General features: G+C 39.7%; 1 protein-coding gene across 1 annotated transcript in view; it reads right to left on the bottom strand.

Moving 5' to 3' along the window:
• LOC115206695 (galectin-4) overlaps positions 1–13,140 on the bottom strand; it is a 28,025-nt gene extending 14,885 nt beyond the window's left edge. The window contains exons 1-4 of the mRNA XM_029773895.1: positions 12,984–13,140; positions 8,506–8,594; positions 6,399–6,603; positions 272–385 (exon numbers count right to left, since the gene is read on the bottom strand). Coding sequence (XP_029629755.1) covers positions 272–385; positions 6,399–6,603; positions 8,506–8,594; positions 12,984–13,025 — 450 coding nt within the window. The 5' untranslated portion in view covers positions 13,026–13,140. The remainder of the gene's footprint in view (positions 1–271; positions 386–6,398; positions 6,604–8,505; positions 8,595–12,983) is intronic.
• Positions 13,141–16,016: the final 2,876 nt, after the last annotated feature.

Genomic DNA, 16,016 nt, shown 5'->3' on the forward strand with positions numbered 1-16,016 from the left:
TCCCCAACCCTCTTCCCCATCCCCTACCTCAGCCCCAACCCCCTTTCCCCAGCCCCTGTGCCCCTTCCCCAGCCCCTACCCCTTGTCCCTGCCCCCTTGTCCCTGCCCCCTTGTCCCTGCCCCCTTGTCCCTGCCCCCTTTCCCCTGTTCCCTGCCCCAACCCCTTGACCCTACCTCATGCCCCAGCCCCTACCAGCCTGCTCCTGTTCCCTGCCCCTACACCCTTCCCCAGCCCCCACCCCCAGCTCTCACCCCCCTGCTCCAGTCTCACCCCGATGATGCTGATGGTCTGGATGGAAACATCGCCTCCTATCTGCAGAGCGTTGACTCTCTCGACTGGAATGCGATAGTTGAACGTATGAAGGTCTTGTCCGTTCACTGTCACCTACGGCAGAAAAACACATTCATTATGGTCTAACACTAACCCATACACAACTATGGTCTAACCCTAACCCATACACAACTATGGTCTAACCCTAACCCATACACAACTATGGTCTAACCCTAACCGATACACAACTATGGTCTAACCCTAACCCATACACAACTATGGTCTAACCCTAACCCATACACAACTATGGTCTAACCCTAACCCATACACAACTATGGTCTAACCCTAACCCCTACACAACTATGGTCTAACCCTAACCCGTACACAACTATGGTCTAACCCTAACCCATACACAACTATGGTCTAACCCTAACCCGTACACAACTATGGTCTAACCCTAACCCATACACAACTATGGTCTAACCCTAACCCCTACACAACTATGGTCTAACCCTAACCCATACACAACTATGGTCTAACCCTAACCCATACACAACTATGGTCTAACCCTAACCCGTACACAACTATGGTCTAACCCTAACCCATACACAACTATGGTCTAACCCTAACCCGTACACAACTATGGTCTAACCCTAACCCATACACAACTATGGTCTAGAATTATAGAGCAGAGATTCTCAAACTTTTTAGGGCCAGAGACCGCTTTTGTGATAGCAAATTCATTAGGGACCCCCACAAAATAGCATACGAGGAGTTTTACTATGACTTTGGCAGTGCACGGCCGAACGAACCAAGTCTGGGAGAAAAACATTACGAAGTCCATGTAACACAACTGGAATCATGAAGTAACCAAAAAAGTATATTTTATATTTGAGATTCTTCAATGTAGCCACCCCATGCCAAGAGTGTGCAAAGCTGTCATCAAGGCAAATGGTGGCTACTTTGAAGAATCTCAAATATAAAATATACTTTTTTGGTTACTTCATGATTCCATATGTGTTATTTCATAGTTTTGATGTCTTCACTATTATTCTACAATGTAGAAAATATAAAAAAATAAATAATAACCCTTGAATGAGTAGGTGTGTACAAACTTTTGACTGGTACTGTATATAGATCAGTATGTATATGATCTATATACAGTACCAGTCAAAAGTTTGTTATTTATTTTTTAATATATATATATATATTATTCTATTGTACTATTATTCTACAATGTAGAAAATATTTACAAAATAAATAATAACCCTTGAATGAGTAGGTGTGTACATATTTTATAGATTGTAGAATAATAGTACAATAGAATAATATATATATATATATATATATATATATATCTTTCTCAGATATAGTATCTGAGAATTTTTTTTTGAATGGAAATCAATCAAGGTTTAGGCCTGGGCCTTTACAGCAACTATTACAGCAACCACTTTAGTTGTTAATGATCTTGTCAAACCTTTAGACACTAAATTAAATGTGTTGCTTTTGTTTGAGGTCTGAGGCCTGTTCATGGTTTCAGGATTATCTTAGTGACAGAACTTAGGCCATCGTGATGGACGAATTTCTTGAAGTACTGTATATAAATGTGTACCACAGACGTTGATTTTGGGAGCTGTTCTTTTCACAATTTATACAAACATAATTGGTCAGAATGACCTTCTTGATCCTAATCAGTCAGGTTTCAAGACTGGGCATTCAACTGAGACTGCTCTTCTCTGTGTCACGGAGGCTCTCCGCACTGCTAAAGCTAACTCTCTCTCCTCTGCTCTCATCCTTCTAGACCTATCTGCTGCCTTTGATACTGTGAACCATCAGATCCTCCTCTCCACCCTCTCCGAGTTGGGCATCTCCGGCGCGGCCCACGCTTGGATTGCGTCTTACCTGACAGGTCGCTCCTACCAGGTGGCGTGGCGAGAATCTGTCTCCGCACCACGTGCTCTCACCACTGGTGTCCCCCAGGGCTCAGTTCTAGGCCCTCTCCTATTCTCGCTATACACCAAGTCACTTGGCTCTGTCATATCCTCACATGGTCTCTCCAATCATTCCTACGCAGACGACACACAATTAATCTTCTCCTTTCCCCCTTCTGATAACCAGGTGGCGAATCGCATCTCTGCATGTCTGGCAGACATATCAGTGTGGATGACGGATCACCACCTCAAGCTGAACCTCGGCAAGACGGAGCTGCTCTTCCTCCCGGGGAAGGATTGCCCGTTCCATGATCTCGCCATCACGGTTGACAACTCCCTTGTGTCCTCCTCCCAGAGTGCTAAGAGCCTTGGCGTGATCCTGGACAACACCCTGTCGTTCTCCACTAACATCAAGGCGGTGACCCGATCCTGTAGGTTCATGCTCTACAACATTCGCAGAGTACGACCCTGCCTCACACAGGAAGCGGCGCAGGTCCTAATCCAGGCACTTGTCATCTCCCGTCTGGATTACTGCAACTCGCTGTTGGCTGGGCTCCCTGCCTGTGCCATTAAACCCCTACAACTCATCCAGAACGCCGCAGCCCGTCTGGTGTTCAACCTTCCCAAGTTCTCTCATGTCACCCCGCTCCTCCGCTCTCTCCACTGGCTTCCAGTTGAAGCTCGCATCCGCTACAAGACCATGGTGCTTGCCTACGGAGCTGTGAGGGGAACGGCACCTCCGTACCTTCAGGCTCTGATCAGGCCCTACACCCAAACAAGGGCACTGTGTTCATCCACCTCTGGCCTGCTCGCCTCCCTACCTCTGAGGAAGCACAGTTCCCGCTCAGCCCAGTCAAAACTGTTCGCTGCTCTGGCACCCCAATGGTGGAACAAGCTCCCTCACGACGCCAGGACAGCGGAGTCAATCACCACCTTCCGGAGACACCTGAAACCCCACCTCTTTAAGGAATACCTGGGATAGGATAAAGTAATCCTTCTAACCCCCCCCCCCCCCCCCAAAAGATTTAGATGCACTATTGTAAAGTGGTTGTTCCACTGGATATCATAAGGTGAATGCACCAATTTGTAAGTCGCTCTGGATAAGAGCGTCTGCTAAATGACTTAAATGTAATGTAAATGTTAAAAATGGTAAACTTCATCCTACATTTGGATGATAGTATTATGTATACTATCGCCCTGACTGTTGATCTGTCTGTGTCAAAACTACAGTCAGATTTTTTAGCTATGCAGGAATTTAAATGTAAAACTTGTGCTTAATTACGGGCAAAACAAAATACATCTAGTTTTAAAACTCTCGTAAGAATGTTTCAGATTAACTACATGGTCACTCAGTATCTATCTCTATACATGATCTATATATATATATATATATATATATATATACAGTAAATATACACAGTATCTATCTCTATACATTATCTATATATATATATATATATATACAGTAAATATACACAGTATCTATCTCTATACATGATCTATATACACAGTATACAGTAAATATACACAGTATCAATATTTTTCTCTATACATTATCTATATTCATACAGTATCTATAGTATCTATACAGTATATATAGTGTCTATAGAGTATCTATATGTATACAGTATTTATATATTTAAAGTATCAATATCTATACAGTATCTATATTACATTTTTTATAAAAAATATTTATTATTTAACCTTTATTTAAATATGCAAGTCAGTTAAGAGCAAATTCTTATTTATAATGACGGTCTACTCCGGCCAAACCCGGACGACTCTGGGCCAATTGTACACCGCCCTATGGGACTCCCAATCACGGCCGGATGTGATACAGCATCAAAAGTATCTATCACCATACCGTATCTATCTCTATATCTATATAGTATCTATATAGTATCTATATAGTATATATATATATATATATATATATATATATATATATATATATATATATATATATACATATATATATATAAGGTCCCACAGTTGACAGTGCATGTCAGAGCAAAAACCAAGTCATGAGGTCAAAGGAATTGTCCGTAGAGCTCCGAGACAGCATTGTGTTGAGGCACAGATCTGGGGAAGGGTACCAAAACATTTCTGCAGCATTGAAGATCCCCAAGAACACAGTGGCCTCCATTATTCTTAAATGGAAGAAGTTTGGAACCACCAAGACTCTTTTTAGAGTACATAAGTATTCAGACCCTTTCTAAAAACCTGTTTTTGCTTTGTCATTATGGGGTATTGTTTGTAGATTGATAAGGATTTTTTTTAGAATAAGGCTGTAACGTAACAACATGTGGAAAAAGTTAAGGGGTCTGAATACTTTCTGAATCCACTGTATACCTATATCTATATAGTATCTATCACTATATCTACACAGTATCTATCACTATATCTATACAGTATCTATTACTATATCTATACAGTATCTATTACTATACCTATACAGTATCTATTACTATATCTATACAGTATCTATCACTATATCTATACAGTATCTATTAATATATCTATACAGTATCTATTACTATATCTATACAGTATCTTTCACTATATCTATACAGTATCTATCACTATATCTATACAGTATCTATATCTATACAGTATCTATCTCTATATCTATACAGTATCTATTACTATATCTATACAGTATCTATATCTATATCTAAACACAATCTATATCTACGCAGTATCTATCACTATATCTATACAGTATCTATTACTATATCTATACAGTATCTATCACTATATCTATACAGTATCTATCACTATATCTATACAGTATCTATGACTATATCTATACAGTATCTATTACTATATCTATACAGTATCTATCTCTATATCTATACAGTATCTATTACTATATCTATACAGTATCTATATCTATACAGTATCTATATCTATATCTATACAGTATCTATTACTGTATCTATACAGTATCTATGACTATATCTATACAGTATCTATCACTATATCTACACAGTATCTATTACTATATCTGTGCAGTATCTATATCTATATCTATACAGTATCTATATCTATATCTATACAGTATCTATTACTATATCTATACAGTATCTATCTCTATATCTATACAGTATCTATCACTATATCTATACAGTATCTATCTCTATATCTATACAGTATCTATTACTATATCTATACAGTATCTATATCTATACACTATCTATCTCTATATCTATACAGTATCTATTACTATATCTATACAGTATCTATATCTATATCTAAACACAATCTATATCTACGCAGTATCTATCACTATATCTACACAGTATCTATCACTATATCTATACAGTATCTATTACTATATCTATACAGTATCTATTACTATATCTATAAAGTATCTATTACTATATCTATACAGTATCTATTACTATATCTATACAGTATCTATCACTACATCTATACAGTATCTATCACTATATCTATAAAGTATCTATTACTATATCTGTGCAGTATCTATATCTATATCTATACAGTATCTATTACTATATCTATACAGTATCTATCTCTATATCTATACAGTATCTATCACTATATCTATACAGTATCTATCTCTATATCTATACAGTATCTATTACTATATCTATACAGTATCTATATCTATACAGTATCTATCTCTATATCTATACAGTATCTATTACTATATCTATAAAGTATCTATATCTAAACACAATCTATATCTACGCAGTATCTATCACTATATCTATACAGTATCTATTACTATATCTATACAGTATCTATCACTATATCTATACAGTATCTATTACTATATCTATACAGTATCTATCACTATATCTATACAGTATCTATTACTATATCTATACAGTATCTATTACTATATCTATACAGTATCTATGACTATATCTATACAGTATCTATCACTATATCTACACAGTATCTATTACTATATCTATACAGTATCTATTACTATATCTATACAGTATCTATTGCTATATCTATACAGTATCTATTACTATATCTATACAGTATCTATTACTATATCTATACAGTATCTATCACTATATCTATACAGTATCTATCACTATATCTATACAGTATCTATTACTATATCTATACAGTATCTATTGCTATATCTACACAGTATCTCTATCTATACAGTATCTATAAAGTATATATATCTATACAGTATCTCTATGTCTGACCTGGTAACCCTCCTGTTTAATGAAGATAACCATCTCGAAGGCGTCTCCCTTGCTAAAAGGCATGTTGTGGATCTCCTCCTCTGAACCCCATTCCCCTTCCTGGCAGCTGTTGAACACCACCTTGTCCCAGTTGTCGAAGCGAGGGCTGAAGTGAAAGCCGATATCACTGCCCTCAGATTCTCCACACTGCAAGTTCATGTTGAAACTATAGGGGGTGTTAGAGAGGACATAGAATGAACAAAACGGACAACAAATAACACCGGAGCCCTAGTTATGTAAGGGATAAATGGCAACGCTCTTTTCATTACTTTGGAAATAATGGACGATTCAGCAGGACGAGGCAGAGCCGAGTACATTTTTCCAAGGTAGTATACAGACTGGAAGCATTTATCCCGCTTATACATGTTAATTGAAATGCATTCCAGGTGACAACCTGGTTGAGAGATTGTCAAGAGTGTGCAAAAGCTGTCATCAAGGCAAAGCGTGGCTATTTTGAAGAATCTCAAAAAATAAAATGTTTTGATTTGTTTAACACTTTTTTTTGGTTACTACATGATTCCATATTTGTTATTTTATAGTTTTGATGTCTTCACTATTATTCTACAATGTATAAAATAGTAAAAATAAAGAAAAACACTTGAATGAGTAGGTGTTCTTAAACTTTTGACAGGTAGTGTATATATCCATAAAAAATGATGCTGATTCATGATTTTGACAGGCTGAGAAAAGCTGCCAACCAGTCTGCCTCGTCTTGACTCCCGACACGTTCATTACCATTGGATAGCTGGAGATCCAATTTCAATGTACATTTTTTGGGGGCAAATGTCAGAAAGACAGACACCAAGATTTATTCAAATCTCCGCTGTTGAAAACTAAATGTGAGTCTAAAAGAAATTGGAGACAATGTCTAGATGTCTTTTATAGTGGAGATCAAGTTTATAAATTGCCTGGCTGGGCTGATGAGACGGTGGATTGCAGCAGTCAGATGGAACAGAGTAAAAAGGCATTTCAACATCATATATTTCGCCCATGGTAACTTGTGAAATAGACAATGGCCTGAATGCGGTTTTAACCAATCAGCATTCAGGATTAGACCCACCCGTTGTATAAAAACGTCATAACACATGTGCTCTCATTATTGCTTAATTAATGCCCATTCTAGAATGCTCTTCTAGCCAATCAGAAACTAGTATTGAACAATGCTGTGTTTATAAAGTATTTTCCTGGTTACCGATACGTGGTCAGAAAAGGAATTTCTACCACACCAAGCCACTGAGGCTCTTATTGTCCAGGTAATAACTTTTCTAACATAGCTGATATGACTGACTGTAGTCTGACATTTTCTGTGTTGACTATATTAAAGAGGACTTCATTTAGTATAACAGGCTTCAATATTGGTGCACAATTTCTACTAAACATATCGTAGGGACGCAAAATGTACTCTTCTCATGGAACGACCCCATTATATACCACTCCAAGCCCGTGGGATCTTATTGTCCAGGTCACATTGTGCTTCTTAGAGCAAACAATAACTGTTCTAACATAACTGATATGAAATATACAGCTTCATCTTCTGTACTGAACTCAACACTGTGTCACACCCTGATCTGTTTCACCTGTCTTTGTGCTTGTCTCTCTCCACCCCCCCTCCAGGTGTCGCCCATCTTCCCCATTATCCCCAGTGTATTTATACCTGTGTTCTCTGTTTGTCTGTTCCCAGTTCGTTTTGTCCGTCAAGCCTACCAGCGTTTTTCCCCCTTTGCTCATTGTCTTTTTCTATAGTTCCTTTTTTCATTTTTTTTTCCTGGGTTTGACCATTCTGCCTGCCCTGACCTGCCTGCCGTTCTGCACCTTTTGACTCAGATCTGGATTACTGACCTCTGCCTGTCCTTGACCTGTCCTTTTGCCTGGCCCCTGTTCTAGTAATAAACTTTTGTTACTTCGACACTGTCTGCATCTGGGTCTTCCCCTAAAACGTGATAAACACATCGACCATTGATGCACATTCAATTTAAGAATGTGTAAAGAAATTCCCTTGTTGTCGCCCAAACGTTACAATCTGATCATGTGTAGCATACCTCCAATCTTCAGAGGCTGTGTTTCTCACCTGGTGATCTCGTGAGGGATGACTCCCTGGATGTATACAGACATCCCTGATCTCAGCCCGCCGTAGATCGGCCCCACATAGGGGATACTCTGCACAGAACACACAGTAATAACCGTTTAACAACTATACACAAGTATAGATGCAAGGCAGTCTGGGAAATAATAACCATTTAACAACTATACACAAGTTAGGTAGTGTGGGAAGTAATAACAACTATACACAAGTAGAGATGCAAGGCAGTCTGGGAACTTTTCCTGTTAAATGTAATGTCAAAATGTAGATTTCTGCCTAAACAGACTCCCCAAAAGTAATTATTTATCATGAGAGGGCCATAGACAACACATAGTAAGGCTTATACTGCCAAAAATATTAAAATCTCACCTTTCTGATAAAAGATGATTATAAATTAACCTCTTGATGCTCGCCTAGGATAGGGGGCGCCACAGCGCATTTTGAAAAAAAATTGTGCCCATTTTAAACGGCCTACTACTCAAACTCAGAAGCTAGGATATGCATATAATTAATAATTGTGGATAGAAAACACCCTAAAGTTTCTAAAACTGTTTGAATGGTGTCTGTGAGTATAACAGAACTCATATGGCAGTCAAAACCCCGAGACAGATCGAAACAGGAAGTGGAATTCTGAATTGCGGACTCAACTTCATCACGTTGTCTATTAATCACACCGTGAGCTATGGTTCATTGAGCACTTCCTATTGCTTCCACTAGATGTCCCCAGTCTTGACAAAGTAATTTGAGTCTCCTACTGTGAATACTGACAGAATGACACGCTGTGGAACGTGGTCACACGGAGAGGGCCATCACCATTATGACGCCCGCGCCCCTGGCTACCCTCCCCTTTCGAAACGTTTATAAAGACAATGCAATCGTCCCCCTTGAATCTTATTGGAGCTCTGGTTGAAAAAGGCCCTAAAGATTTATGTTATACAACGTTTGACATGTTTGAACGAACCTAAATAAGAAAAAAATGCATTTTGTTGAAAGAATAGTCCCGCGGCCACGGAGCTTTTGGTGCAGCCTTCAGAACGCTCTAACAACAACAAGCTAATGGAACATAAAGGATGAACTTTTTCTAACGAAAATACATTTGTTGTGGACCTGGGATTCCTGGAAGTGCCTAAGGATGAAGATAATCAAAGGTAAGGGATTATTGACAATAGTATACAAGACTAGATTTGATATGCGATTGTTCCAAGATGGCGCTGACCTGTATTGCTAGCCTATTGTTCTGAGTATCGCATCCCCTTTTATCGCAAAGTGTGATTACCCAGTAAAGTTATTTTTAAATCTGGCATTACAGGTGCTTTCAAGAGATATTCATCTATAAATCTTAGAATGACAATATTACATTTAAAAAATGTTTTCGAATAGTAATTTAGTAAATTGTAGCGCTGTTTCATCGGATGCATTTGAGGGAAAATAATTAGTCAACGTTACGCACCGATGTAAAATGCTGTTTTTATATATAAATATGAACTTTATCGAACAAAAGAATGCATGTATTGTGTAACATGGTGTCCTAGGTGTGTCATCTGATGAAGATTGTCAAAGGTTAGTGCTGCATTTAGCTGTTTTTTGGGTTATTTGTGATGCATGTGGTTGGTCGGAAAATGGCTATGTGGCTACTTTTACAATATACTCCTCTAACATAATCTAATGTTTTGCTTTTGCTGTAAAGCCTTTTTGAAATCGGACAACGTGGTTCGATTCAGGAGAGGTGTATCTATAAAACGATATAATTTGAAAAAAAAATTGAAAAAAAAAGTATTAAATTTTGTTATGCTAATGGCGATAGGATTTTTCGCTGGTTGTCCGTCCCGTCGCACAGGGGTTAAATAGCTGAAGTGTAGTAACTTTTTGAGTACACAAGGTCAAGTACAAATATGATTTCTGCACTCTGGCTTTGTTCCAACATGTTTTGACCACAGTTACTGCGGTTTTCCTTGTTATTATGACGACGACACTACATAACCTGTTCTGCCGGTTCATGCCTTCAACGATGTTCCACTGCGGTTAGCCAAAAACATGACAAGATAATTCACACATTCATCAGTGAGGATTACGCTGACCTCCTATCAAAACAGATTTGTCACATTTCTAGTTTAACCATAACTTTATTCTGCTTGTAGCAGGTGGCGTTTACAGGAATGCTTTTCTCTCACATTATTTCATGAGAAAATTATTCTACAGCGAGGGTGTAATGCAAGTCAAGATGTCCTTGGATGATTGTCAACAAGATGCATAACCAACATGTTTATGTACATTATTGGGCTAGCCCCCACCCTTTGTAACACCGTACAGGGCTCTAGCTTGGCTTCCTGAACTCGTTAGGAACTGGCTTTTCATCTCATATAGATATCCATCTATGGCAAACAGAAAGTGTTTTTTTGTTTGTTTAAAATCGATGAATTATTTTATATTTCCTTTTCTAAACTATAAATCGATCGCTGAATGTTGCTAGAGCAACGAAACTACTCTCTCCTGCGGCACTAGGATCAAAGATGGTAGATTTTAAATGAAGATAGTCGACTTATCATGCTTTTCCGCATAAGCTCATGGTTCCGCCATAATATCTGGCATGCTCATGCCAGAGAGGGAACAGCTGGCTCTGGTCTACTTATTGTCCCCTCCCCGCTCGCCCCGCAATGACCAGAAAAAATGTGCCACTGAGACGTCTCGCTCTGAGGCACCGATGGGTGCAGAGATACTGGATATCATGATGAGATGCTTAAGTTTCTGCCGTAACTGTCACGCCCTGACCATAGAGAGCCCTCGGGGGTTCTCCATTGTGTTTTAGGTCAGGTCGTGACTAGGGGAGTTTCTAGGTATTGTGTTTCTATGTTGGTGTGTGTGTATGGTTCACAATTAGAGGCAGCTGAATATCGTTACCTCTAATTGGGGATCATACTTAGTGTGTCCTTTTTCCACCTGCGATGTGGGATATTGTTTTGTGTGAGTGCCTATGTGCGCTACGTATTTTCACGATCGTTATATCTTTGTTGTTTTTTGGAAGTTTCACTATTATTAAAATGTGGAACTCTACTCACGCTGCGCCTTGGTCCAATTACTCATACGACGGTCGTGACAGTAACAATGGGATTCGTTGTCCACAGAGCGGAACGGCGAGCTGTCTCTTTGGATTGATGGATCCATCTCGCTATTTTAAGACTTTATTTTTTTATTTATTTTTTTTATATTTGATGAGCGATGTTGATGTCAATGGCATGTATCCAATGAAGAGATGGATTCTATGCCAGCCTCATGAATATGCATCGACGTCTCGAATTTCAACAGTGATAATTCTAATATATATATATATGTGGTTTTTTTTTTTTCTTCTCAAAGTTGCCAGGATGTCACGCGCATCATACTTATATCAGGTGGAGAATAATAGGACACACACACTGTCCAGACGTGACCGAACGGATAAATCATTATTTATGCATGTTTTACACTACTGTACACACACACAAACACTACACATGTTCTACACTTCCTCTTATTGCTGTCAGAAGAGAGTGTGTGTTTGTGTGTGCGCGTGTGTAGTGTTTGTGTGTGTGTACGGTGTGTGAGTGTTTAGGAGAGAATGCCTTTTGTGAGGGTTCATTTATCTATTTAACTACTAGATGGTAAACTCCTAACAACCTAAGCATTACCAAACTTCAATTACGATCAAATAACGCCTCACATATCAATATTGCAATTCATTATTTATTTTTTTATCTTTGACTAAATTCGACACTCTCTCATTGTTCTGCCGTATAAAAAAACCTCCTCACTTGTTTAATAATTTGATAATGATCTGCCTAACGTGGATAGATTTTGTGGCGGAGTAAAACCCTCTCGTTTTGCCTCTTCCTCCCTAATCTCAAGGGTCGTGCTTTTATCGATGGCTATGACGTAGCGTTCAGCCAGGGAGCTGATAGAGAGCAGGAAGAGCGAATTAAATGGTAGGTGGGACATCCCAGAGTCACACAGGCGAAAGCGATATATGATGCATTAAAGACAACTGGAAACTATGGGGGGGAAAAAACAAACTCCAACTGTGAAAAAATATTTTTGGAACGTTCATCCAACTCGGAATTCCAAATCGGAAACTCGAGCATCTTTCTAGAGCTCCGACTTTCCGACCTGAAGATCACTGACGTCATGATTTGACCTCGTTTATCTACAAGTTCCCAGTTGTCTTGAATGCACCCCCATACTCCCGAGGTCATGAGAACTAGGGCTATCTCTAAATGCAATCCATTTCGATGTACGGGGGTCCACAGATTGATATATAAGCTAAAATGTTGGCTGGAACCCGGTACCAGATCCACTATTATATACATTAAGGGAGTTTATATCCTAACAGGGTACGTAGAGTAAAAGTTTAAAAGTGAAGTAAATGAAGAATGGTAGATTCAGACAATATCTATGATATCCGTATACGCTAGACAAGGAGACATGCTACTCACAGGGTTGTAGACGGGCTGGTAGCCAGGTGGAGCAACGAACATGATGGCTGTCACTCAGAGATCCACAGACAGACAGATAGAGAGACGGAGGAGAGGCGAGTCAGAGAGAGAGCAGGAAACGGTCGCTGCTGGACGGCTGGTCTTATAGGGACTCAGAACCATGGGAGGGGCTCGTTAGAGGGGCTGGTTAAACAGGTTAGACAGGGTTAGAGACAGAGCTGGGAATGGGCTGGACCCATATTTTCATACCTGGCCTAGAATACGTTTTTGCCTGGAGCTATGAAAAGCTAGCTACTTACCAAGCTATGAAAAGCCAACTGACATTTACTCCTGAGGTGCTGACCTGTTGCACCCTCCTCAACCACTGTGATTATTATTATCTGACCCTGCTGGTCATCTATGAACATTTGAACATCTTGGACATGTTCTGTTATAATCTCCACCCGGCAAAGCCAGAAGAGGACTGGCCACCCCTCATAGCCTGGTTCCTCTCTAGGTTTCTTCCTAGGTTTTGGCCTTTCTAGGGAGTTTTTCCTAGACACCGTGCTTCTACACCTGCATTGCTTGCTGTTTGGGGTTTTAAGCTGGGTTTCTGTACAGCACTTTGAGATATCAGCTGATGTAAGAAGGGCTTTATAAATACATTTGATTGATTGATTGATTGATCCTTACCTGGTCTAGGTGGTGTTCTTGCCTGGAGCATGGAAATGAAAATGAAATAGAATGAAAATGTCATTTCACTTTAGAACTGTACTGAAATATTTCATAACTTCACATTTCAGCCGAGGAAAATTACAACAAATATTTATTTTTTAAACGCAACATTAAATAATGTATTACTTCAAAAGGATTTAATGTATTGCTAAAAGGAAATAGCATCGAAGCTCCTAGAGTGTGTGACTCCTTTTTCCTTTTTAAATGCAAATAGCAACATTTGTAATGCAAATAGCAACATTTGTAATGCAAATTGCAACATCGGTTTTTGTTCATACAATCTACCAGAGAGTACTGTATGCACCTAAGTTCACTTTATTAGTCAGATGTGGCGAATACAACAGGTGAAGACCTTACCGTGAAATGCTGACTTACAAGCCCTTAACCAACAATGCAGTTCAAGAAATAGAGTTAAGAAAATACTTACCAAATAAACAAAAATGTTTTTTATTTTTTTTATTTTTAAGTAACACAATAAAATAACAATAACAAGGATATATACAGGGGGTACCGGTACCGAGCCAATGTGCAGGGTAGGGTTAAAGTGACTATGCAAAGATAATAAACAGTGAGTGGCAGCAGTGTAAAAACAAATGTTGCTCAACAGTCTTATGGCTTGGGGGTAGAAGCTGTTAAGCTTGCTGTGTGGTAGCAGAGAAAACAGTCCATGACTTGAGTGACTGAAGTCTTTGACAATTTTTTGGGTCTTCCTCTGACACCGCCTAGTATATAGGTCCTGGATGTCAGGAAGCCCTGCTCCAGTGATGTACTGGGCCGTACGCATTACCCTCTGTAGCTCCTTACGATCGGATGCCGAGCAGTTGCCGTACCAAGCAGCAATGCAACCCATCAGGATGCTCTCGTTGGTGCAGCTGTATAACTTTTTGAGGATCTGGGGACCCATGCCAAATCTTTTCAGTCTCCTGAGGGGGAATAGGCGTTGTCGTGCCCTCTTCACAACTGTCTTGGTGTGTTTGGACCATGATAGTTTGTTGGTGATGTGGACATCAAGGAACTTGAAAATCTCGCCCCGCTCCACTTCAGCCCTGTTGATGTGAATAGGGGCCTGTTCGGCCCTCCTTTTCCTGTATCAGCTCCTTTGTCTTGCTCACATTGAGGGAGAGGTTGTTGTCCTGGCACCACACTGCCAGGTTTCTGACCTCCTCCCTATAGGCTGTCTCATCGTTTTGTGTTGTGTCGTCAGCAAACTTAATGATGGTGATGAAGGACATCAACCACCCGAGCCACTGCCTGTTCACACCGCTACCATCCAGAAGGAGAGGTCAGTACAGGTACATCACAGCTGTGACTGAGAGACTGAAAAAGAGCTTCTATCTCAAGGCCATCAGACTGCTAAACAGCCATCACTAACTCAGAGAGGCTGCTGCCTACATTGAGACCCAATCACTGCCCACTTTAATAAATGGATCACTAGTCACTTCATACAATGCCACTGTAAATAATGCCCCTTTAATAATGTTTATATATCTTACCTTACTCATATCACATGTATATACTGTATTTTATACCATCTATTGCACCTTGCCTATGCCGCTCGGCCATCACACATCCATATACTTACATGTACATATTCTCATTCACCCCTTTAGATTTGTGTGTATTGGGTCGTTCTTGGGGATTGTTAGATTACCTGTTAGATATTATTGCACTGTCGGAACTAGAAGCACAAGCATTTCGCTACACTCACATTAACATCTGCTAACCATGTCTATGTGACAAATAACATTTGTTTTGATTTGATACAGCCCAACAGGATGCTCTCAATTGTGCATCTGTAAAAGTTTGTGAGGGTTTTAGGTGACAAGCCAAATTTCTCCAGCCTCCTAAGGTTGAAGAGGCGCTGTTACGCCGTTTTCACCACACTGTGTAGGTGGACCATTTCAGTCTGTCCGTGATGTGTACGCCGAGGAACTTAACTTTCCACCTTCTCCACTACTGTCCCGTCGATGTGGATAGACCACCATAGTCCCTGTGCCCAAAAACACTAAGGTAACCGTCCTAAATGACTACAGACACGTAGCACTCACGTCCGTAGCCATGAAGTGCTTTGAAAGGTAGGTAATGGCTCACATTAACACTATTATCCCAGAAACCCTAGACCCACTCCAATTTGCATACCGCTCGCTCAAACAGATCCACAGATGTTGCAATCTCTATTGCACTCCACACTGCCCTTTCCCACCTGGACAAAAGGATCACTTATGTAAGAATGCTATTCATTGACTACAGCTCAGCGTTCAACACCATAGGGTCCTCAAAGCTCATCACTAAGCTAAGGATCCTGGGAATAAACACCTC

Source organism: Salmo trutta, chromosome 13 (assembly GCF_901001165.1).
Source record: "Salmo trutta chromosome 13, fSalTru1.1, whole genome shotgun sequence".
NCBI lineage: Eukaryota > Metazoa > Chordata > Actinopteri > Salmoniformes > Salmonidae > Salmo > Salmo trutta.